Here is a 24,952-nt window from a genome sequence, read left to right as displayed (position 1 = left end):
AAATCTAATTTTTAAAAATTAATATCATGTTAATGAAAATAGTAATAATAATTTTCAATATTATTATTAATATCATTGTTATTGAAAATAGTAATGAAAATGAGTTTTTTATACTTGGGTGATTTCATTAATTAAATTAACCGGGTTCAATTTGATTCAATAACTTTTCAAGACCGGAACGAAACATGTGAAATGAAACCGGAACATTCTGGTTGAAATTTAGCTGAAAAATCCGGAACAGACCGAGATTTGAAATGAGATGAAAATTGTTCTGTTTTTTGAATTGGTATGAAACGTTTCGGTCATTTCGAATTAAACGAAACGGAATTGACAATCTCGATAAATATTATTCTGTTTTGGAATGTTATACAATTGTGTTTTAAAGTTTTTTTTAATTTAAAAATATATTAAAATAATTTAATTTTTATTTTTTAAAATTTATTTTTAATATTAATATATTAAAACGATATAAAAATATTAAAAATTAATGTTAAATAAAATTTAAATTTTAAACAAATAATATTTTATCTGCACTGCCAAACATCCTGAATTCATATTGAAACTAATGTTTAAAAAAAATCATTACATGAAGCAATTTGTTGTTTTTAAAGAGGATTTAATGTATATATGGCATTATGGTTTAAAATATTTTTAAAAATTAATTTTTATTTAAAAATATATTAAAATAATTTTTTTAGATTTTTTTTTATTTTTAACATTAATATATCAAAATTATCAAAAACTAATAAAAAAAATATTAATTTAATAATTTTCAAGTAAAATCCAAAAACAAAAATTACTGAATTTCTAAACATTGATTTAAAGTTAAAAAAGAGCATCACGTTGTCGTACGAACATAAAAAGACCAATCAGTTGTCGTAAATAAATAAAGGGCTAATTACAATATTAATTCATTATCTTTTCCTCTGTTTCTTTAAATTAGTGTATGAAATTTAATATTTTTTATTTAAATACATTGATTTTTTCATAATTTCCAAATAAGTGTTTCCGCCTATCTTTCATCAATTTTTCTATTATTTAATAACACATCATTTAATTTTTTAAAAAGGATATTTAATAAGATTATAGTAATTATTTTTTAAAATATTTTTTATTTGAAAATAGATTAAAATAATATTTTTTATTTTTTAAATTTATTTTTGATATTAAAACATCAAAATGATCTAAACTCTAAAATAATTAATTTAAAGCAAAAATAAAATATAAAAATTTTGATTTTTTTAAAAATATTTTTGAAACGCAAAAATAAATAAACTCTAAATCACTATTAATATCGTATTTTTTATTTTTTATTAATAAATGCATGAACTTTTTTTTTATTCATCATGTTTCAATCAAATATTTTTTTTGAATTAATCGTAGAGTTCACAGAATCAAGATCCAAAAAAAAAATTATTTGAGTAAAAGAGCCTAGAACATAAATCAGTCCGTCCTCCATCTCACGTTGCCCATAAATCCTGTTTGATTCCAACCCAATTTTTTTATTTATTTATTTTTGAAAAAAAAGACACCCTTCAATGACCACGCACGCCATCCAGGGAAATTAATAAATTAATATGCTTTTGGGCACTATTAAATATTTAATCTGATTTTATTAAGAAGATGATCGAATGCTTTCTTTGACTTGCACACTTTAGCTCTAGGCTACATGCCAAACTAGGACTAGACTCCTCTCCCTATATCTAGCTGTGAGACAATGCTGAAGGCATCGGGTTTGCTGATTTTAAGTAGATAACAACGATGGCGAAGAAGAACACACCAAGTGTTTCACCCTCCCACTTTTTGGGGGTTGTGGTTTTTTCTCTCTGCTTCTTCGTTCCAAAATCTGTGTTGGGTGTGAAAAAAGAGCTGCGATTTAGAAAAAATGGAGAGTTCAAGATACTGCAAGTGGCAGATATGCACTATGCGGATGGCAAGACCACGTCTTGCCTTAATGTGTTCCCAAATCAGATGCCTACTTGCTCTGACCTCAACACCACTGCCTTTGTTGAGCGCATGATTCAAGCTGAGAAGCCCGATTTTGTTGTTTTCACTGGTACCCCCTATACTCTTATTTACCCTTTCCTTTTCTAATTCCCAGTTATGTTCTTGGTTCTGGTTTTTTTTTTTTCTTTTTGGTCTATATATGATTGTTATTCTTAAATTTGGATATTAACAACAAAACCCAGTTGTTAATTTGTTTACCGAAGCATGTTTCCTAATTTGGTAACAGTATATATGGCATGCAGTGGGTAAGCTCTAACAAGTATGCTCCTTTCACAATCTGAGCTAATGGAAGTATTATTGGCACTTTGGGAAACAGGGGATAACATTTTTGGCGTTCATGCCACGGATGCTGCAAAATCACTGAGTGCTGCATTTCAGCCTGCAATTGCATCAAACATCCCGTGGGCTGCTATTTTGGGGAATCATGACCAACAATCCACTTTGTCAAGGGAAGGGGTTATGAAACATATTGTTGGCCTTAAGAATACTCTCTCTCAAGTCAATCCTGCGGAGGTACACATCATTGATGGTTTTGGGAACTATAACCTGGAGATTGGCGGGGTTAAAGGTTCACGATTTGAAAATAAATCAGCTCTTAATCTTTATTTCCTTGATAGCGGAGACTACTCCACAGTTCCGGCAATCCATGGCTATGGTTGGATTAAACCCTCTCAGCAGCTTTGGTTCCAACGCACCTCTGCGAAGCTTCGGGTAATAACACCACTCTTTTATACGGTTGAAGTAATTAGTAGGTCACTGTATGATTTACTTCCATCATTTATCAGTAAAAAGAATCACTAGTTTGTCTACACACAAGTAGAATCTACATTATGCATAGTCTTAACTTCTAAAAGGTGCATTAGCTTAATTATTAGCTGTTGAATTCCCATTTTTCCCTTTCCATTCAGAGAGCATACATGAGACAGCCAGAGGCTCAGAGAGGACCTGCACCTGGGCTGGTGTACTTTCACATCCCATTGCCTGAATTTGCAAGTTTTGATTCATCAAACTTCACAGGAGTGAGACAAGAAGGCATTAGCTCTGCTTCTGTGAACTCGGGCTTCTTCACAACCATGGTAGAAGCTGGGGATGTGAAAGGCGTTTTCACTGGACATGATCATCTCAATGACTTCTGTGGTGAGCTTACTGGTATACAACTTTGTTATGCTGGGGGTTTTGGATACCATGCCTATGGGAAGGCAGGGTGGTCAAGGAGAGCGAGGGTGGTGATGGCATCTTTGGAAAAGACAGAGCAAGGAGGTTGGGGAGCTGTCAAGTCTATCAAAACATGGAAGCGCCTTGATGATGAACACCTTACCACTGTAGATGGTCAGGTCCTTTGGAGCAAGAGCCATGCAGGTAAGTGCTTGCTGAACAACCCTTAATGAGTCATATGTACATGTTTTAAACTTTACTAGGCATACAATGGATAGCATCTCTTAAGGACATCCATGCAGAGCATGTCACCAAGAACTAGTAGGACCTGCAAAATTGAAGCTTTCTTCTTTGTATGTTGGCATATCGGTGCCTTTTGCTTTCTTGCATGTGTTCTGGTAAAGAATTGAAACCAATTAAATTACTTAAGATCAATGACCTGTACTGCTGGCTGATACTAATTTGTGCTCATATTTTTATCAAAATGTTCTTTGTTCACTTGCCATTTCCAATTGATATTAAGTTTCATTTTTCTCGTCCTTGAATTACTGTATTGCATGGTGTAGTTAATTGTCACTACCATGATCTTCTTGGCCATGACTTTAGACAATTTAGCATATGAAAGGCTGTGTAGTTAAATATCAAGGACCATAATCTACAGCCCATAAATATAGAAAATTTAGCATATGAATGGATGCACGAAGCTCATTGAAAGTTTAGGCTGCTATTACTTGTGCACATTACCCAATCCATTTCCTGTTAATAAGAAGCTTAAAATCCTGATGATTCTTCATAGAAATATGATAGAGAAAATGTACCTATTGGATAGAATGACTTGTTCAATTGTCAGAACCATTGTCTACTAACACTATGAGTCAAGACCAAATTATTTTTGGTGTCATTCTTTTGTTACAGATGCTTCGTATTTAAGCAACAAAGTACATAAGACATTGGAAATGCGTGCAGTGCTAGGTTGTTCACTTTTGCTTTATGCTGCAAAAAATCATGCTTGATTTTCTCTCTGCCCCGTTCACTTGATTATGAAAAGATATATCCCAGGAACACGGTTTCCCCTGCTCTATCTCATTTCATACCAAAGTGAGGCACATGTTCTCCTCTTTACATCTCTTGCCATGTGTTTCTCTGATGTCAGTAACTGTTGTTAGTGAAAATTAGGAGAGAAGGTAGGAAGGGAACTCTAACTTATATTATATTACTCTCCAATGAGAGGATAACCATATCATTAATACTTATACTTGCACCTACAAGAATTAAAAAGACACATTGGAATGAATTCGCAAATGTTTTGTTGGTCAGGAGGCGATGCATTCCTGTTTTCTGTTTCATGCCATCCCTTGTTTGCTTACTCCTTTTCATTTCCTTTGAACAGAAGTCCGTAGAAAGAAACAGGTTGGCAGCCCTGAGTAACGAGCACATGAGATGGCTTAACACCGAGGAAGTAAGAAGCGGAAATGTTTCACATATTTGTAACCTTATTCATCGATTTTGATATACGTGTCCTCGAAGTAAATGTAAACAGTGAAGGTAATCACAACAGACAATAATGGATAATCATGTTTTAGGAAGGTTCTGCAATTCTTCTAAAAACATTTCTACATTTTGATAATAAAATATTGGGTATTTCTACATATTTGATCTTTAAAAACAAAATTATGTATGCTTTGCTGAATCTGGGAGTCGAAGTCATTGACCTTTTGAATTATGTCTTAATTACTGATGAATTTTTCCTACACCGATGGATTGAAAACGACATTGAAGGAATTGCAGTGGGGATGACCGAAACTCTGTCAAATGTCATCCTACTCAAACATCTGGTTGAACCACAGTAATTAGAAGGTCAAATGTCGTGTCCAGCATTCAGTCCTTTTGAGTGATATTCGTATTAAAATATACTCTAAATGGGGTGTGGAGGAATCATTTTCTCATACACATTTCACCGTGGATTACAACAATAATCTATAGTGATTTTTCTCCCTGTTTGTTTGTTTTTTTTTTTAACTTTTCTTTTTTTTTGTTTTTTTTCCAAAATTATTTTTGTTAATTTTACCTTTTAAATATTGACCTGGTTAAAATTTTTGCTTTGTAATTTTTTTCTTTAAAATACTGTGGATTGCTGTGATGTTTTTCCACTTAGTTTTTCTATTTTATTTCTTTATTTTTTAAAATTATATTTGTCGATTTTTTTTAATATTGAGCAGATTGAGAATTTGGTTTTGTATTTTTTTAAAAAACATTGTTGATTGCTACAGTATTTCTCCGCATGGTTTTTTTTCCTCCAAAATTATCTTTATTTTATTTTTTAATATTGAGTTGGTTAAAAATTACAGTTACAATATGTGAGGAAAATACTGTAACTTTTTTTGAAAATTATTGTTCATTGCTACAGTGTTTTTTTCCACATGGTTTTTTTTATAATTTTTTTCAAATTATCCTTTTCAACTTTATTTTTTTAATATTAAGTTGTTTGTGAATTACAATTACAAGTTATTACAAATAAGGCTAAATCATGTGGGGAAGCACTGTAGCTTTCATCACAAAACACTGTGAATTGCTACAGTATTTCCAACATGATTTGTTTTTTCTTTTTTTGGTGTTTGTTTAGTTTTTTTTTCTAAAATTGTCTCTGTCGAATTATTTTTTTTAATATTGAGCTGATTAAGAATTTAGCTTTATAATTTTTTTCTTTAAAACACTGTGAATTGTTGCAGTATTTTTCCGTGTGATTTTTTAATGATTTTTTCCAAAATTATCTTTGTCGATTTTTTTTTAATATTGAGTTGGTTAAGAATTATAATTACAATAAAACTAAATCATATAAGGAAAGCGTTGTAGTTTTTCTCACAAAACACTGTGGATTGCTACAATATTTCTCTAAATGGTTTTTTATTTTATTTTATTGAGAAAAACGTTATAGTTTTCCTCACAAAACATTGTCAATTGCTACAACGTTTTTTCTCATGGGTTTTTTTCCTTCCAAAATTATCTTTGTTGGTTTTTTTTTAATATTAAGTTGGTAGAGAATTTAGCTTTATAATTTTTTTTCTTTTTATTAACTGAAAAGCTAAATTATGTGGCGAAAGCACTATATCTTTCCTCACAAAACACTGTAAATTACTACAAATCATTTTGTTCAGTCTCTAAGTTTTGGATTACCAACACAACTTTTTTTTTCATTATGAAATATTTGCTCCATCATACCTTTAATTTCTATTACTTATTTAGCACTGATTTATAATTATAATATTATCAAATGTATTTATTTTATAAACCTGCAGCAGCGCGCGGACATGTTATCTCATAGAATAATTAGAAGGTGTCAAAGGACTAAAGCCTTCGGTTGAGAAGCCACCTAGTCAAACCTGCAACTGTATCATATAAGGGTGAAGCTCGATAATCTCTTGATTCTACAAATAAAATGATACAAGGAACTGTGCTGGGATGATCAAAAGACTTCCTGAATTTTTTTTTTATTATTATTAACGTAGGTGTCCGGGTTAACTTGTACATACCTCGACTAATCCCACAAATGCTAAAATTACTTGAAACAATAAAAAAAATAAATTTTTTTATCTTAAATTCTTACCACTAGATTATCTATTAGATAACTTTCTAAAATCTTGAAAAAATACAGTGCTATCCACGGGCATTAAGTTCATGTTTTCACATGAACATTCATTTCTATCAAATAATAATAATAATAATATAATGCAATGTTTTTTGAGAATGCGAACATGAACAAACTTTTAGGCTGTTCGGAAAATCAAGTTTTGTGTCGGAATTGATTTCAATTCTTCAATTTCACCTGAATTTCACGGTTGGAAAGAAATCTAATTAAAAGAATTGAGTTCACAGATTTTAATTTTTTTCACAGAATTTTTTATTTGAAATCATGGCTAAAAAAAAGAATTAGTATCATTAATATTATAATCACCATCATCATTATTATTATTATCAATATTAAAATTATTATTACTATTATTAATACCATTATTACTAATATTATAACCATAATAATAATAGGGAGGAGAAGAAGAATAATGATGATAAAAATATTAATAATAATAATAGTAGTAGTGATAGTAATAATAGTAACAATAATAATAATTATTATTATAAAAATAAAAACGATATCAATAAAACTGGTATTATTATTATTAATAATGATAATGCTAGCAACAACAACGATGATAATGATGATAATAATTATATAACTTATTAACAATAATAGTAATAATAATTTTGATGATTATTTTTTATATTTCTATTTTTTAAAATTTTCTGTATAGTTTATTTTATTATTTTATATTTAATTTATTAAAAATTAAATTTTATGACTTTTTTTGATTGAGTGTGACAACTCTAATGAATTGACTCATATATTTAAAAAATTAACATATTTTTTTAAAAAAATTATAATTCTTTTTATTTTTATTAAGCTATTTCAATTATATAATTTGTACAGCGTGTTTAACAAAATATCTCTCGTTAACTTAACTTTAATCAGCCTTGTTACAATCTTATCGTAACTAATTTTTTATATCATTATTTTATCCCATTTAAATGCCTGAATATTTTTTTGTTTTTAAATAATACAGACTCGCGGTAAAACCAGGCACCGAGGCTAGTTCAGTTCTATCACTGAAGATTTCATTCCAAACATTAGACTTCTTTAATGAGAAATGAAATCAAATAAAATTTATTACTTAGAAATCAGTTCAACTTCACAGCCTTTTAATCCTTTCAAACAAGAATCAGGTGGCAGCAATGTCAAGATGCAGAACAACAACCAGACAACTAAGACATTCATGTTTTGGATTCCCAAAGGAAACCCCGAAACCAAACACATTACACCACGCAAGAACCCCTCTATCAACATCTTCATCGTCATCGTACCAAATGGGAAACATACTCCTGGTGGCTTATCTAACCAAGACCCTCTCCGAGTCCGGCACTCGTAGTCTGGACCCAGATTCAATTCCTCTTTCAGAATCTCTGGTTCTCCAAATCCTACGGAGGAACTCTCTTGACAGCTCTAAGAAAATGGAATTTTTCAAATGGTGTTCTGTCCGGCATATTTACAAACACTCGGTGAGCACATACTCTCAAATGTTTTCCACTTTGTGCCGTTCTGGGTACCTTGATGAAGTTCCTGATTTGCTGAATTCAATGAAGAATGATGGTGTTGTTGTTGGGTCTGAGACTTTTAAGTTGTTGCTTGATGCATTTATTCGATCTGGGAAGTTTGACTCTGCACTTGACATTCTTGATCACATGGAGGAATTAGGATCTAACCCGAACCCCCATATGTATGATTCTATTATCGTTGCACTTGCTAAGAAAAACCAGGTGGGTTTAGCATTGTCTATAATGTTTAAGCTTCTAGAAGCTTCTGATGGTAATGAAGAGAATGCTGTTGGTGTTTCACTTCCGGGCTCCGTAGCATGCAACGCTTTGTTGGTTGCGCTTCGAAATGGAGAAATGAAAGTAGAATTCAAAACTGTTTTTGCTAAATTGAGGGGAAAAGGGGGGTTCGAGTTGAATACATGGGGTTATAACATCTGCATTCATGCATTTGGTTGTTGGGGTGATCTGACTACTTCTTTGAGGCTTTTTAAAGAGATGAAGGAAAAGAGTTTGGCTTCTGGGTCATTGGATCCTGATTTGTGCACCTATAATAGCCTGATTCATGTTCTATGCTTGGCTGGGAAGGTGAAGGACGCAGTGATTGTGTATGAGGAATTAAAGGTGTCTGGTCATGAGCCCGATGCCTTTACTTATCGAATACTTATACAAGGGTGCTGTAAATCTTATCAAATGGAAGACGCAACAAAGATTTTTAGTGAAATGCAGTACAATGGGTTCCTTCCAGATACCGTAGTGTACAATTCTCTTTTAGATGGGATGTTCAAGGCAAGGAAAGTTATGGAAGCATGCCAGTTGTTCGAGAAGATGGTTCAGGATGGAGTAAGGGCCTCATGTTGGACGTACAATATTCTGATTGATGGGTTGTGCAAGAATGGCAGGGCTGAAGCTGGTTACAATTTATTTTGTGGTTTGAAGAAGAAGGGTCAATTTGTGGATGCTGTTACCTACAGCATTGTTGTGTTGCTACTTTGTAGGAAAGGTCATCTTGAGGAAGCACTGCACTTGGTTGAAGAAATGGAGGAAAGAGGCTTTGTTGTTGACCTAATCACTATAACATCGCTCTTGATTGCATTTCATAAACAAGGTAGGTGGGATTGCACAGAGAGGTTGATGAAGCACATAAGGGATGTTAATCTATTACCAAATGTTCTCAAATGGAGGGCAGATATGGAGGCTTCATTGAAAAATCCACCAAGAAGTAGAGAGGATTATACTCCCATGTTTCCATCTACTGGTGGCCTCCAGGAAATTATGAGTTCAATAAGTTCCCCTAAGTCAAGGTCAGATGATGGTGCGACTGAGGATGAGAAGAGTTCGTCTGCTGACACTGATCAGTGGTCATCATCTCCATACATGGATCATTTGGCCAATCAAGCGAAATCCACTGACCTTTCTTCTCAGCTATTTTCGCTGGCTAGGGGCCAGAGAGTTCAAGCTAAAGGGGCAGGCTCTTTTGATATTGATATGGTGAATACGTTCTTGTCTATATTTTTGGCCAAGGGAAAGCTGAGCTTAGCCTGCAAGTTGTTTGAGATATTCACTGATATGGGCGTGGACCCTGTGAGTTACACTTACAATTCTATCATGAGTTCTTTTGTGAAGAAGGGTTATTTCAATAGGGCATGGGATGTTTTTAATGAAATGGGTGAAAAGGTTTGCCCACCAGACATCGCAACATACAATTTGGTGATTCAAGGGTTGGGGAAAATGGGGAGAGCAGATCTAGCCAGCTCCGTTCTAGATAAGCTAATGAAGCAAGGTGGTTACCTTGACATTGTTATGTATAACACCCTGATTGATGCACTGGGAAAGGCTGGTAGGATTGATGAAGCTAACAATCTTTTCGAACAGATGAAGATTAGTGGATTAAATCCTGATGTGGTCACTTATAATATTATGATTGAAGTTCATAGCAAGACAGGTCGGTTGAAAGACGCATATAAATTCTTAAAAATGATGTTGGACGCAGGCTGCTTGCCAAACCATGTCACAGACACGACTTTGGACTTTCTAGCAAAAGAGATTGAAAAACTAAGGTACCAAAAGGCATCAATTATGCGCCAAAAAGATGATTCGCCTTGAAACAAATTTTTCCTCACGAGAATTGTTCAAGGATCACAAGAATTAGTTGTGCTGGCAAGTGAATAATTCTCTCAAGAACCCCTTCCAGATAATCTTGAAGCGAGCATTTGTGCCATACCTGGGTTGAATCAGGCTCCATCTAGAGCCATAAACTAGTTGTTCAAGTCAATGTCTCGCCACTCTGTTGCTGTTATTGACCAGCAGAATGCAGAATGCAGAATGGAACAGACTGGAACGCCAGATTGGAATTAATAGCCATCTGTACAACGAAAATCGCACTGACAAATCTTCCAGTTAAGCATGTAATGCACCGAACAAGTCGCTCTACAATGCTGAAGAGACAGAGGTACTTAAAAATGTTTAGTTGGGTCATGGGTTTTCATTGCCTCTCGTTTCTCGGTTACTTTAGTGACTTGATCTCTTATTTTGTGCCAACTTCCAGAGAGACTGCCCACCATGCACGGTAGCAAGATCCAAGTAGCAATAAAACTAGAAGAGCCAATACCAGACACCTACACATATGGAAAATTGACCAATCCTTCAAGAGATTTACTAGATAAGAGTACTACTCGCGATTATCCGTTGAGTTAGCCTTAATAGATCGGAGATCCCTGGAACTTATTGCTCTCTACTCTTCTTTCAGTGGTCTCTGCATAACGTACTCGAAAAAATCATCAGGAAAGAGCATATGAAGCATGGACCGGCAGCATACATCCTAAATCTCCGACTCTGAATGGTGAAGCCAGTAGGTAATGTACCAAGCATTGAGCAGTATTGGATCGTAATGATCTTGATTTATCCCTGTAATGTCCTGTGCACCAGAAGGCAATATGTTTCTCTGTAATTAACTGTCGCTGATCCTTATTGTCGTTTTGTTCGGGATCAAAATAACAGAACTGACATTTTTGCATGCTTCATTTGGTAGATATGAGTTTACTATTGTTTATGCTGGAGAGTGAAAGAATTGGGAGTTTTTTGAATTGCCCCCTCAAATCACAATTGATAAGACCGATGTGATGGTAACAACAGATTGTTGTACACCCAAGATCTGTTTTACTCATTTAACTCTTTTTTGTCAAATTGTTTCCTCAAGCTTCTGATAGTTTGTAATAAAGTTTTGATATTCTGATTGATGCCCTTGTGATTGGTTATCACCTGAAATGAATGCAAGTGAATCAGACAATACTGAATTTTCAAATCCGAGAAAACCTATTTGTTTAGAAACATATCGTGTTTGCTCGATCAACTTAAAAAGCAAGCTAGAAAGTTGAAACGGATGTCATTTCGACATACTAGATATGGAAATCTTATTGAATTCCCCGTGCAGAAGACATCAAATAAATCGTGGTCTCTTGCTCTTTCCCTGTCAGTTCTGTCTATCAGTTGCCATCTCAGTAAAGCATCCGAGTCCCTCAACTCTTTCGGAACATGGAGGGCTGGTCGTGTGAGTTGAAGGCTCGCCAATGCTAGCAGCTCGGTAGTGTTGTTAATGTAGATGGCCTTGTATTTTGAGGCTTATCCGGCCGAAAGTAGCCTGCTCCTTCACGGTGGTTGTGGGTAGACGGCCTGCGTTGGACCCAGTTAGAGAACAACTTGGATCTAATTACAGGTCCGTGAATATCTCAGAATGAAAAAGCAAAAGAAGCCAGGGGGTTCAAGGTCCTGTGACATTGTCAACGCAGCGGCTTTTTTATTTTCAATCTCCACATCAAAGCTGTTGTATCAATAATGGCTGTGTTAATAATGATAGCTTGATGTTTTTCTTCCTTTTGGACTTTGCCAGTTAATATTATTTTTGTGTTTGGTCCATGAGCCTCGTTACATGTGCAACCAAATCACGTGTCAAGATCCGTTTCGGCGACGACAACTATTATCCTGTTTTGGAATGTTTCGGTGATTGTGTTTTTATTTATAAATATATTAAAATAATTTTATTTTTATTTTTTAAAATTTATTCTTATATTAGTACATTAAAATAATATAAAAATTAATTTTAAATAAAATTTAAATTTTAAAAAAATGATATTTTTCTCGTTGAAACTAATATTTAAAAAAATTATTAGATATTGAAGCAATTTACTGTTTTTAAAGAGGATTTAACATGTATTTTATATTGTAGTTTAAATTATTTTTAAAAAATATTTTTTATTTAAAAATATATTAAAATAATATTTTTTTTATTTTTAATATTAACATATTAAAATTATTAATTTAATAATTTTCAAGTGAAATCCAAAAATAAAAATTACAGAATTTCTAAACATTCATTTAAAGTTAAAAAAAAACATCACATTGCTGTAGACAAACATAAAAAGATCAATTTGTCATAAATAAATAAAGAACTAATTACAATATTAGTACATTATCTTTTCCTCTTATTTTTAATCTAGTATATGAAATTTAATATTTTTTTATTTAAATACATCGATTTTTTCAAAATTTCCAAATAAGTTCAGCCTATCTTTCATTAATTTTTATATTATTTGATAACACATCATTTAACTTTAAAGGATATAGTAATTTTTGTTTTTAAAAAATATTTTTTATTTAAAAATATATTAAAAAAACTTTAAAAATTTTATTTTTAATATAATAATATCAAAATGATCTAAACTTCAAAAAAATTAATTTAAAATTAAAAAAATATTAATGTTTTAAATTTTTTTTAAATTACTTTTGAAATACAAAAAAAAAAGAAGCTCTAAATCACTACTTATACTCTACTTTTTATTTTATTTTAATAAAATACATGAATTTTTTTTTATTCATCATGTTTTTAATGTTTCAATCAAATACTTTTTTTGAGTTGATCGTAGAGTTCACAAAATTAAGATCTAAATAAAATAATATTTGAGTAAAAGAGCTAGAACATAAAACAGTCCCTGTCCTCCACCTCGCGTTGCCCAAAAATCCTGTTTGATTCTAACACAAATATTTTTATAGAAAAAAAAAGACACCCTTCAATGACTACGCAACAAGGAAAGGAATATCCTTTTGGGCACTATTAAATATTTAATCTGATTTTATTAAGAAGATGATCAGTATGTGAAGCTTTCTTTGTCTTGAATGTGATTTTGACTTGCACACTTTAGCTCTAGGCTACATGCCAAACTAGGACTAGACTCACTCTCCCTATATCTAGCTGTAAGACAATGCTGAAGGCATCGGGTTTGCTGATTTTAAGTAGGTAACAACGATGGCGAAGAAGAACACACCAAGAATTTCACCCTCCCACTTTTTGGGGGTTGTGGTTTTTTCTCTATGCTTCTTCGTTCCAAAATCTGTGTTGGGTGTGAAAAAAGAGCTGCGATTTAGAAAAAATGGAGAGTTCAAGATACTGCAAGTGGCAGATATGCACTTTGCGGATGGCAAGACCACGTCTTGCCTCGATGTGTTCCCAAATCAGATGCCTACTTGCTCTGACCTCAACACCACTGCCTTTGTTGAGCGCATGATTCAAGCTGAGAAGCCCGATTTTATTGTTTTCACTGGTACCCGTTATACTCTTATTTACCCTTTCCTTTTCTAATTCCTAGTTATGTTCTTGGTTCTGATTTTTTTTTTTTTTTTTTTTTGGTCTATACATGATTGTTATTCTGAAATTTGGATATAAACAACAAAACCCAGTTGTTAATTTGTTTACCGAAGCATGTTTCCTAATTTGGTAACAGTATATATGGCATGTAGTGGGTAAGCTCTAACAAGTATGCTCCTTTCACAATCTGAGCTAATGGAAGTATTATTGTTACTTTGGGAAATAGGGGATAACATCTTTGGCTTTGATGCCACGGATGCTGCAAAATCACTGAGTGCTGCATTTCAGCCTGCAATTGCATCAAACATCCCGTGGGCTGCTATTTTGGGGAACCATGACCAAGAATCCACTTTGTCAAGGGAAGGGGTAATGAAACATATTGTTGGCCTTAAGAATACTCTCTCTCAAGTCAATCCTGCGGAGGTACACATCATTGATGGTTTTGGGAACTATAACCTGGAGATTGGCGGGGTTAAAGGTTCACGATTTGAAAATAAATCAGCTCTTAATCTTTATTTCCTTGATAGCGGAGACTACTCCACAGTCCCGGCAATCCCTGGCTATGGTTGGATTAAACCCTCGCAGCAGCTTTGGTTCCAACGCACCTCTGCGAAGCTTCGGGTAATAACACCACTCTTTTATACGGTTGAAGTAATTTGTAGGTCACTGTATGATTTACTTCCATCATTTATCAGTAAAAAGAATCACTAGTTTGTCTACACACAAGTAGAATCTACATTATGCATAGTCTTAACTTCTAAAAGGTGCATTAGCTTAATTATTAGCTGTTGAATTCCCATTTTTCCCTTTCCATTCAGAGAGCATACATGAGACAGCCAGAGGCTCAGAAAGGACCTGCACCTGGGCTGGTGTACTTTCACATCCCATTGCCTGAATTTGCAAGTTTTGATTCATCAAACTTCACAGGAGTGAGACAAGAAGGCATTAGCTCTGCTTCTGTGAACTCGGGCTTCTTCACAACCATGGTAGAAGCTGGGGATGTGAAAGGTGTTTTCACCGGACATGATCATCTCAATGACTTCTGTGGTGAGCTTACTGGTATACAACTTTGTTATGCTGGGGGTTTTGGATACCATGCCTATGGGAAGGCAGGGTGGTCAAGGAGAGCGAGGGTGGTGCTGGCATCTTTGGAAAAGACAGAGCAAGGAGGTTGGGGAGCTGTCAAGTCTATCAAAACATGGAAGCGCCTTGATGATGAACACCTTACCACTGTAGATGGTCAGGTCCTTTGGAGCAAGAGCCATGCAGGTAAGTGCTTGCTGAACAACCCTTAATTAGTCATCTGTACATGTTTTAAACTTTACTAGGCATACAATGGATAGTATCTCTTAAGGACATCCATGCAGAGCATGTCACCAAGAACTAGTAGGACCTGCAAAATTGAAGCTTTCTTCTTTGTATGTTGGCATATTGGTGCCTTTTGCTTTCTTGCATGTGTTCTGGCAAAGAATTGAAACCAATTAAATTACTTAAGATCAATGACCTGTACTGCTGGCTGATACTAATTTGTGTTCATCTTTTTATCAAAATGTTCTTTGTTCACTTGCCATTTCCAATTGATATTAAGTTTCATATTTCTCATCCTTGAATTACTGTATGGCATTGTGTAGTTAATTGTCACTGCCATGATCTTCTTGCCCATGACTTTAGACAATTTAGCATATGAAAGGCTGTGTAGTTAAATATCAAGGACCATAATCTACAAACCATAAATATAGAAAATTTAGCATATGAATGGATGCACGAAGCTCATTAAAAGTTTAGGCTGATATTACTTGTGCACATTACCCAATCCATTTCCTGTTAATAAGAAGCTTAAAATCCTGATGATTCTTCATAGAAATATGATAGAGAAAATGTACCTATCGGATAGAATGACATATTCAATTGTCAGAACCATTGTCTACTAATACTATGAGTCAAGACCAAATTATTTTTGTTGCCATTCTTTTGTTACAGATGTTTCGTATTTAAGCAACAAAGTACATAAGACATTGGAAATGCGTGCAGTGCTAGGTTGTTCACTTTTGCTTTATGCCGCCAAAAATCATGCTTGATTTTCTCTCTGCCCCGTTCACTTGATTATGAAAAGATATATCCCAGGAACACGGTTTCCCCTGCTCTATCTCATTTCATACCAAAGTGAGGCACATATTCTCCTCTTTACATCTCTTGCCATGTGTTTCTCTGATGTCAGTAACTGTTGTTAGAGAAAATTAGGAGAGAAGGTAGGAAGGGAACTCTAACTTATATTATATTACTCTCAAATGAGAGGAAGTCCCTATGGACTTGGACTTGTATTACAATACACTCAACACATATATTTATACTAGTGTGTGGATAATTCTAGATACTTAATAGGATAACAATATCATTAGTACTTATATATGCTCGTTGAAGAAGTAAAAGGACACTTGATGTAGACTTCAAAATTAATTCCAACACCCCCTTAATTTTAAAAATCTCACAATCCTTGAAATTAAAAAATGTGTTGCCGATGCATGCAAACTTTCTTATTCTTGTTACCATTTCCCTTGGCACACAATCATTGCCTTGTTGTAGCTACTGTCTCATTATAGTTGGTTAGAAGACTACTTTGCTGCCATAATTTCCTTTTTCTTACATCTTCATCTTGAGCATCTCTTCAATCTCTTTGCTTTAGCAATTGTATTGGTCTTAACATGGCTACTCTTAGTCATTTTTCTCCTCTTGTCATTATTGCCACATTTCATTAGTCAAACATCTCTCTTTCAAGATTTGGTTTTTCAAGTGACCTTTGTATTTGGCCATCTCTTCATCAGATTGCTGCCTTCTATCATGGCTCCTTGTCCATTTTCCGTCTCTTTAAGCTAGAGCTCTCTCTTCTTTTCTTCATATGGGATCTCTCTTGTACCACCTCATCTCTTATATAAGAACCTGTCAACCTTCACCTAGCCTTTCTTGGCCTCTTCTGTGTTTCTTTTGATGCAAAGTTCTAATTCTCTCGTTGGGCTCCATAGATTCTATTATATTACTCTTAAATGAGAATAAGTCTTTATGGACGTGGATTACAATATTCTCAACACTTACATTTATACTAGTCTATGGATAATTCTAGATACTTGATAGGATAACCATATCATTAATACTTATTCTTGCACCTATAAGAATTAAAAAGACACATTGGAATTAATTCGCAAATGTTTTGTTGGTCAGGAGGCGATGCATTCCTGTTTTCTGTTTCATGCCATCCCTTGTTTGTTTACTCCTTTTCATTTCCTTTGAACAGGAGTCCGTAGAAAGAAACAGGTTGGCAGCCCTGAGTAGCGAGCACATGAGATGGCTTGACACCGAGGAAGTAAGAAGCGGAAATGTTTCACATATTTGTGACCTTATTCATCGATTTTGATACACGTGTCCTCGAAATAGTATAATTTGGTAATGTATCTATAAAACACGAAATTTAAAGTTGTTGCTAATGTAAAACACAACATTTCAAAAAAAATTTATTAAATGAGTTGGCATAAATTACAATAAAAAAAGGGACTTTGAAGGCACATTGAATCTCTAATTACAATAATATTTGTATACAAGATGAATGATGAATTCAATGATATAAAAAATATATATATTAATGGTGACTAGAGTGTATCTTATAATGAGCGATTACATTTGCAAGAAAAAGATAGATCCAACACCAAGAAATGTCGCGTCTTATATTTGATCTTCAAAAACAAAATTATGTATGCTTGCTGAATCTGGGAATCGAAGTCATTGACCTTTTGAATAATCTCTTAACTACTGTTGAATTTTTCCTCCATCGATGGATTGAAAACGACATTGAAGGAATTGCAGTGGGGATGACCGAAACTCTGTCAAATGTTATCCTACTCAAACATCTGGTTGAACCACAGTATGTTTCATTCAACTAGATGTCCAACATTCAGTCCTTTTTATTGATATTCAGTCATAAATCATATAGAATGTATTAAAAATGCTGCAGAAAATATTGTGAATTCTGTGAAAATTGTTGCGGAGAAGGTGTAAAAGGACTAATGCCTTCGGTTGAGAAGCCACCTTAGTCAAACCTGCAACTGTATCATATAAGGGTGAAGCTCGATAATCTCTTGATTCTACAAAGAAAATGATACAAGGAACTGTGCTGGGATGATCAAAAGACTTCCTGAAATCTTGGGAAAGCGCAGTGTTATCCACAGGCCATGAAGCTCATGTTTTCACATGAATAATGGCGCAAGGGGTGAAGTCGAAAATAGGGCGGGGATTTCAAAGTTCGTACAGGCCAGGGACTGTAAGTGTAACCTGATACAAATTTATTATAAATACAACATGAACATTCATTATTAATAGTAATAATAATAGGAAGGAGAATAATAATAAAAATAATAATAAAAATAGTAATAATATTAATACGACTGTTGCTATTAACAACGATAATAATAATAATAATTATTATATTATTTATTAATAATAATAATAATAATAATGATTTTGAAGATTATTTTTTATATTGTTATTTTTTTAAAATTTTGTGTATAGTTTATCTTATTAATTTATATTTAATTTATTAAAAATTAAATTTTATGAATTTTTTAGATTGAGTGCGACATCTCTAATGAATTGATTGATATATTTAAAAAATTAACATAATTTTTTAAAAAAATTAACATAATTTTTTAAAAAAATTATAATTCTTTTTATTTTTATTAAGTTATTTCAATTATATAATTTGTACAGCGTGTTTAACAAAAATATCTTTTGTTAATTTAGCTTTTAATCAGCCTTGTTACAATCTTATCGTAACTAATTTTTTATATCATTATTTTATCCCATTTAAATGCCTGAATATTTTTTTTGTTTTTAAATAATACAGCCTCGCGGTAAAACCAGGCACCGAGGCTAGTTCAGTTCTATCACTGAAGATTTCATTCCAAACATTAGAATTCTTTAATGAAATGAAATCAAATAAAACTTATTACTTAGAAATCAATTCAACTTCACAGCCTTTTAATCCTTTCAAACAAGAATCAGGTGGCAGCAATGTCAAGATGCAGAACAACAACCAGACAACTAAGACATTCATGTTTTGGATTCCCAAAGGAAACCCCGAAACCAAACACATTACACCACGCAAGAACCCCTCTATCAACATCTTCATCGTCATCGTACCAAATGGGAAACATACTCCTGGTGGCTTATCTAACCAAGACCCTCTCCGAGTCCGGCACTCGTAGTCTGGACCCAGATTCAATTCCTCTATCAGAATCTCTGGTTCTCCAAATCCTACGGAGGAACTCTCTTGACAGCTCTAAGAAAATGGAATTTTTCAAATGGTGTTCTGTCCGGCATATTTACAAACACTCGGTGAGCACATACTCTCAAATGTTTTCCACTTTGTGCCGTTCTGGATACCTTGAAGAAGTTCCTGATTTGCTGAATTCAATGAAGAATGATGGTGTTGTTGTTGGGTCTGAGACTTTTAAGTTGTTGCTTGATGCATTTATTCGATCTGGGAAGTTTGACTCTGCACTTGACATTCTTGATCACATGGAGGAATTAGGATCTAACCCGAACCCCCATATGTATGATTCTATTATCGTTGCACTTGCTAAGAAAAACCAGGTGGGTTTAGCATTGTCTATAATGTTTAAGCTTCTAGAAGCTTCTGATGGTAATGAAGAGACTGCTGTTGGTGTTTCACTTCCGGGCTCCGTTGCATGCAACGCTTTGTTGGTTGCGCTTCGAAATGGAGAAATGAAAGTAGAATTCAAAACTGTTTTTGCTAAATTGAGGGGGGAAAGGGGGTTCGAGTTGAATACATGGGGTTATAACATCTGCATTCATGCATTTGGTTGTTGGGGTGATCTGACTACTTCTTTGAGGCTTTTTAAAGAGATGAAGGAAAAGAGTTTGGCTTCTGGGTCATTGGATCCTGATTTGTGCACCTATAATAGCCTGATTCATGTTCTATGCTTGGCTGGGAAGGTGAAGGACGCAGTGATTGTGTATGAGGAATTAAAGGTGTCTGGTCATGAGCCCGATGCCTTTACTTATCGAATACTTATACAAGGGTGCTGTAAATCTTATCAAATGGAAGATGCAACAAAGATTTTTAGTGAAATGCAGTACAATGGGTTCCTTCCAGATACCGTAGTGTACAATTCTCTTTTAGATGGGATGTTCAAGGCAAGGAAAGTTATGGAAGCATGCCAGTTGTTCGAGAAGATGGTTCAGGATGGAGTAAGGGCCTCATGTTGGACGTACAATATTCTGATTGATGGGTTGTGCAAGAATGGCAGGGCTGAAGCTGGTTACAATTTATTTTGTGGTTTGAAGAAGAAGGGTCAATTTGTGGATGCTGTTACCTACAGCATTGTTGTGTTGCTACTTTGTAGGAAAGGTCATCTTGAGGACGCACTGCACTTGGTGGAAGAAATGGAGGAAAGAGGCTTTGTTGTTGACCTAATCACTATAACATCGCTCTTGATTGCATTTCATAAACAAGGTAGGTGGGATTGCACAGAGAGGTTGATGAAGCACATAAGGGATGTTAATCTATTACCAAATGTTCTCAAATGGAGGGCAGATATGGAGGCTTCATTGAAAAATCCACCAAGAAGTAGAGAGGATCATACTCCCATGTTTCCATCTACTGGTGGCCTCCAGGAAATTATGAGTTCAATAAGTTCCCCTAAGTCAAGGTCAGATGATGGTGCGACTGAGGATGAGAAGAGTTCGTCTGCTGACACTGATCAGTGGTCATCATCTCCATACATGGATCATTTGGCCAATCAAGCGAAATCCACTGACCTTTCTTCTCAGCTATTTTCGCTGGCTAGGGGCCAGAGAGTTCAAGCTAAAGGGGCAGGCTCTTTTGATATTGATATGGTGAATACGTTCTTGTCTATATTTTTGGCCAAGGGAAAGCTGAGCTTAGCCTGCAAGTTGTTTGAGATATTCACTGATATGGGCGTGGACCCTGTGAGTTACACTTACAATTCTATCATGAGTTCTTTTGTGAAGAAGGGTTATTTCAATAGGGCATGGGATGTTTTTAATGAAATGGGTGAAAAGGTTTGCCCACCAGACATCGCAACATACAATTTGGTGATTCAAGGGTTGGGGAAAATGGGGAGAGCAGATCTAGCCAGCTCCGTTCTAGATAAGCTAATGAAGCAAGGTGGTTACCTTGACATTGTTATGTATAACACCCTGATTGATGCACTGGGAAAGGCTGGTAGGATTGATGAAGCTAACAATCTTTTCGAACAGATGAAGACTAGTGGATTAAATCCTGATGTGGTCACTTATAATATTATGATTGAAGTTCATAGCAAGACAGGTCGGTTGAAAGACGCATATAAATTCTTAAAAATGATGTTGGACGCAGGCTGCTTGCCAAACCATGTCACAGACACGACTTTGGACTTTCTAGCAAAAGAGATTGAAAAAATAAGGTACCAAAAGGCATCAATTATGCGCCAAAAAGATGATTCTCCTTGAAACAAATTTTTCCTCACGAGAATTGTTCAAGGATCACAAGAATTAGTTGTGCTGGCAAGTGAATAATTCTCTCAAGAACCCCTTCCAGATAATCTTGAAGCGAGCATTTGTGCCATACCTGGGTTGAATCAGGCTCCATCTAGAGCCATAAACTAGTTGTTCAAGTCAATGTCTCGCCACTCTGTTGCTGTTATTGACCAGCAGAATGCAGAATGGAACAGACTGGAACGCCAGATTGGAAGTAATAGCCATCTGTACAACGAAAATCGCACTGACAAATCTTCCAGTTAAGCATGTAATGCACCGAACAAGTCGCTCTACAATGCTGAAGAGACAGAGGTACTTAAAAATGTTTAGTTGGGTCATGGGTTTTCATTGCCTCTTGTTTCTCGGTTACTTTAGTGACTTAATCTCTTATTTTGTGCCAACTTCCAGAGAGACTGCCCACCATGCACGGTAGCAAGATCCAAGTAGCAATAAAACTAGAAGAGCCAATACCAGACAACTACTGTAACAGTCCGGCAGCGCCTAAAGGAGCAAGATCAAGTTGAGGTCAGGAGAAGAAATGAAGGAGGCGTGTGGGAGAAGACTTACCTGCAGCAAAGAAATAAAGTGAGCACGTGTAGGGTCAAGATTGGACAGGAAGCACTTACGTAGAGGGCTGAGATGAAGAAGCTCGTGCGGCTGACAGCTGGCAAGGGAGTAAGTTCAAAGGCAGACGGCACCGTTTGGGAGAAGAAAAGGAGTCCAAATACGGCACAGTTTGGGAGAAGAAAAAAGAGTCCAAATACAACACTGACAAATAAAAAAGCTGTCAATCCTATCTATTATCCTTAATTCTCAATTAACCGAGAGTTACAATAAAAGGGAGAGGGAGGGGCAGCAGATAGGCAGGAAATTGCTTTGAAGCAAATCTCATTCACCCAGGAGGCCCGGGCTACCTCGAAGCTGCCCAGAAATCTAGATTAAGGTTTATCAATTTGGCATTGTTCTTTCTATTCAGTTTCTTTAAGATATTTATCTTCAATTTTGTTATTTCAATTTTCCCCACTTACTTGTAAGCTCAGGTTAAAGAAAAGCTATAATAAGAATTCCAGTATTTTTTCCATTGAAATTACCAAGACCATTACAAGTGGTATCAGAGCCACGATTCTTGGATGGCGGAAGGAACAAGAGTTTCGCAGCTGATAGAAACTATGTCAGGGATGAAACAACAACAGGAGTTACAACAACAAAACCAGCAGAATCAGCAGCAAATATTGGAAGACATAGTGCAGCAGTTGAGAAATATGTCTACCAGGATGGATCAGATGACTAAGGCCCATGGGCTCCCCTCCTAATTCCCCCACCGGGGCACTTACTGGAAATTCAAGACATGAAATAGTATCACAGGAAGGAATTCAACAGGTTCAGCTCAAGTCAATCCGGTTAGAGTTCCCCCGGTTTAATGGAGATGACTCTATTGGTTGGGTATACAAGGCCAATCAATTCTTTAACTTTCACAGCACTCCAGCTCAACACAGGCTGTTTATAGCCAGTTTTCACATGGAAGGAAAGGCCATAACATGGTATCAAGAACTGACATTTTTGCATGCTTCCTTTGGTAGATATGAGTTTGCTATTGTTTATCCTGGAGAGTGAAAGAATTGGGAGTTTTTTGAATTGCCCCCTCAAATCACAATTGATAAGACCGATGTGATGGTGACAACAGATTGTTGTACACCCAAGATCTGTTTTACTCATTTAACTTTTTTTTTTTCAAATTGTTTCCTCAAGCTTCTGATAGTTTGTAATAAAGTTAGGATAATCTTCTTGCAAGTGGGGTGTTACTATAATCGACAATGTCCTTTGGGAGGCATGGAAAACTTGCTGGTAAATTATTGATGATGATTTATTAGAGGTGACTATGAAATATACTTTGCTTATCCATCCTTTCAGAAGTGGATGTGAAGACTGCTCGCACCATGAAAGCATTGGTACTGTGGCAATATCAACCTTTGGGATGTTGTGTGGCTATTGGGAAACATGACTGACTATCTGCGGCACAAGATGGCCTAATCACAGGCTAACAGTATTTCTTAAAAGTGCAAAGTGCATCTTGCATTTCCTAAGTTGCGAAGGTTAAGACTGATAGGCATGCTTTTATAGTTCTCACCACAAAAACATAAAGGTCTGGAATAAATGAAAAGGAAAAAACCAAAATGCTTAGGCGTGCTTTGGAGCATAGTTATGAAACTGGGTTAATCCCTGTAGTCTTGTTAGGTTTCAAATCATAAAAACTTGATGATGTAATTGACCCGGTTAAACTTGAACGATCCACTAAATTAACTCAAAACCCTAGTGACCCAACATAACTTGAGTGAAATCCAACTTTTTTTATATTTTTTTTATTAAACCCTAAAAATAAAAAACTAATTTATAAATACATAGCCTCATATTTTTTTATAGCATACATGCACTAGATTGGTTCTTAATTTTTTGATGTGAGATAACTATATATAGCTTACATTCACATGAATTATATGGACGACCCACCGGATTAACTCAAAATCCTAGTGACCCAACATAACTCGATTGAAATCCAACTTTTTTTATATTTTTAATAAACCCTAAAAATAAAAATAAAAAACTAATTTATAAATATATAGCCTCACATTTTTTTTATGCATACATATATTAGATTGGTTCTTAATTTTTTTATATGAGATAACTATATATAGCTTACATTCACATGAATTATTTCTTAACTTCTCGATGTTGGATAATTATATTACATTTCATGTCTCATATTTTTTTTGATAGCTTACATCCACATAAATTCTCTTAACTTTACAATATAAAATAACTATATATAACCTATATATATAACCTCTATCCATATAAAATATTTCTTAACTTTTTAAAATCAACATGAGTTGTTTCTTAACTTTTCAGTACGAGATAACTATATATAACCCACATTCATATGAATTATTTAACTTTTCAATATAAGATAACTATACTATATTTTTTTTATAATAGAAATCCACATGAATTATCATAACTTTTCGATATGGAATAATTATACTGTACTTCATGCCTCACACTTTTTTATAGCTTACATCCACATATATTATTTCAGAAAAATTTCATATGAAATATTAAAACTTCAAACATAATTTTTATTTTATTTTTTTAGATTAACTTGGGTCAACTCGGAACTTTACCACTTGGCCAAGTCACCGTGTCAAGTTTAATAACTATGCTTTGGAGAAGCAATTATCAATTGTGCTAACTTGTAAATTTTAGTCTAGTCGTTTTTGTGTCTGATCTCTACATATTTAAATGGAACATCTTCTTGCACCCTGATGCTTGTTTGATAAAAACTAGGATATCCTTAAGTAGTGTGTGCGTGTAACTGGCAATGCTTGGTCTGGTTCTATTGTCGTTTATTCTGAAACACTTCTTAGAGGCCAACTATTTTATGAATATACTCCGAAATAATTG

The 24,952-nt window shown here is 34.5% G+C and overlaps 3 protein-coding genes across 20 annotated transcripts; all 3 read left to right on the top strand.

The window, feature by feature from the left end:
- Positions 1–1,761: 1,761 nt before the first annotated feature.
- LOC7487758 (probable inactive purple acid phosphatase 29) lies at positions 1,762–17,502 on the top strand. Of its 13 annotated transcripts, none has more exons than XR_008058594.1 (6): positions 1,762–1,989; positions 13,835–13,901; positions 14,172–14,566; positions 14,764–15,214; positions 15,926–16,108; positions 17,235–17,502. XR_008058594.1 is itself a non-coding variant. In XM_052450748.1 (5 exons), the coding sequence occupies exons 1-5, from the start codon at positions 1,762–1,764 to the stop codon at positions 17,270–17,272; spliced, it is 1,236 nt and encodes a 411-aa protein (XP_052306708.1). In that variant the 3' UTR covers positions 17,273–17,502. The 13 variants fall into 13 exon arrangements, 6 of the variants coding, with proteins under 6 accessions (XP_052306708.1, XP_052306710.1, XP_052306711.1 ...); XR_008058597.1 differs by lacking the exon at positions 13,835–13,901 and adding an exon at positions 2,250–2,575 and having other exon boundaries at positions 1,909–2,056; positions 14,424–14,566; XR_008058593.1 differs by lacking the exons at positions 13,835–13,901; positions 14,172–14,566; positions 14,764–15,214 and adding exons at positions 2,324–2,718; positions 2,916–3,366 and having other exon boundaries at positions 1,762–2,056.
- Positions 7,774–23,385, top strand: LOC127903924 (pentatricopeptide repeat-containing protein At4g01570-like). 6 transcript variants are annotated; one of them, XM_052450745.1, is made up of 4 exons: positions 7,774–10,756; positions 10,853–10,972; positions 11,054–11,159; positions 23,074–23,385. In XM_052450745.1, exon 1 carries the CDS (start codon positions 7,948–7,950, stop codon positions 10,408–10,410), a length of 2,463 nt encoding a protein of 820 aa, XP_052306705.1. In that variant the 5' UTR covers positions 7,774–7,947; the 3' UTR covers positions 10,411–10,756; positions 10,853–10,972; positions 11,054–11,159; positions 23,074–23,385. The 6 variants fall into 6 exon arrangements, with proteins under 6 accessions (XP_052306705.1, XP_052306703.1, XP_052306704.1 ...); XM_052450743.1 differs by having other exon boundaries at positions 10,853–11,159; XM_052450744.1 differs by lacking the exon at positions 23,074–23,385 and adding an exon at positions 11,738–12,275 and having other exon boundaries at positions 10,853–11,159.
- On the top strand, positions 18,787–22,037 carry LOC18096410 (pentatricopeptide repeat-containing protein At4g01570). Its single transcript, XM_052450747.1, has 2 exons — positions 18,787–21,805; positions 21,902–22,037. The coding sequence occupies exon 1, from the start codon at positions 19,004–19,006 to the stop codon at positions 21,464–21,466; it is 2,463 nt and encodes an 820-aa protein (XP_052306707.1). The 5' UTR covers positions 18,787–19,003; the 3' UTR covers positions 21,467–21,805; positions 21,902–22,037.
- Positions 23,386–24,952: the final 1,567 nt, after the last annotated feature.

Source organism: Populus trichocarpa, chromosome 2 (assembly GCF_000002775.5).
Source record: "Populus trichocarpa isolate Nisqually-1 chromosome 2, P.trichocarpa_v4.1, whole genome shotgun sequence".
Taxonomy (NCBI): domain Eukaryota; kingdom Viridiplantae; phylum Streptophyta; class Magnoliopsida; order Malpighiales; family Salicaceae; genus Populus; species Populus trichocarpa.
The sequence above is the reverse complement of the archived record's forward strand: the minus strand, read 5'-3'. Positions and strand labels throughout refer to the sequence as shown.

What these genes read in the sequence shown, in the direction of transcription:
- LOC7487758 (XM_052450748.1), top strand. Translation starts at nt 1,762, where the DNA reads ATGGCGAAGAAGAACACACCAAGTGTTTCACCCTCCCACTTTTTGGGG. An exon ending in GCACCTCTGCGAAGCTTCGG is followed by an intron (nt 2,719 to 2,915) that starts GTAATAACACCA and finishes CTTTCCATTCAG; the next exon opens with AGAGCATACATGAGACAGCC. An exon ending in GGAAATGCGTGCAGTGCTAG is followed by an intron (nt 15,983 to 17,234) that starts GTTGTTCACTTT and finishes TCCTTTGAACAG; the next exon opens with GAGTCCGTAGAAAGAAACAG.
- LOC127903924 (XM_052450745.1), top strand. Translation starts at nt 7,948, where the DNA reads ATGTCAAGATGCAGAACAACAACCAGACAACTAAGACATTCATGTTTT.
- LOC18096410 (XM_052450747.1), top strand. Translation starts at nt 19,004, where the DNA reads ATGTCAAGATGCAGAACAACAACCAGACAACTAAGACATTCATGTTTT.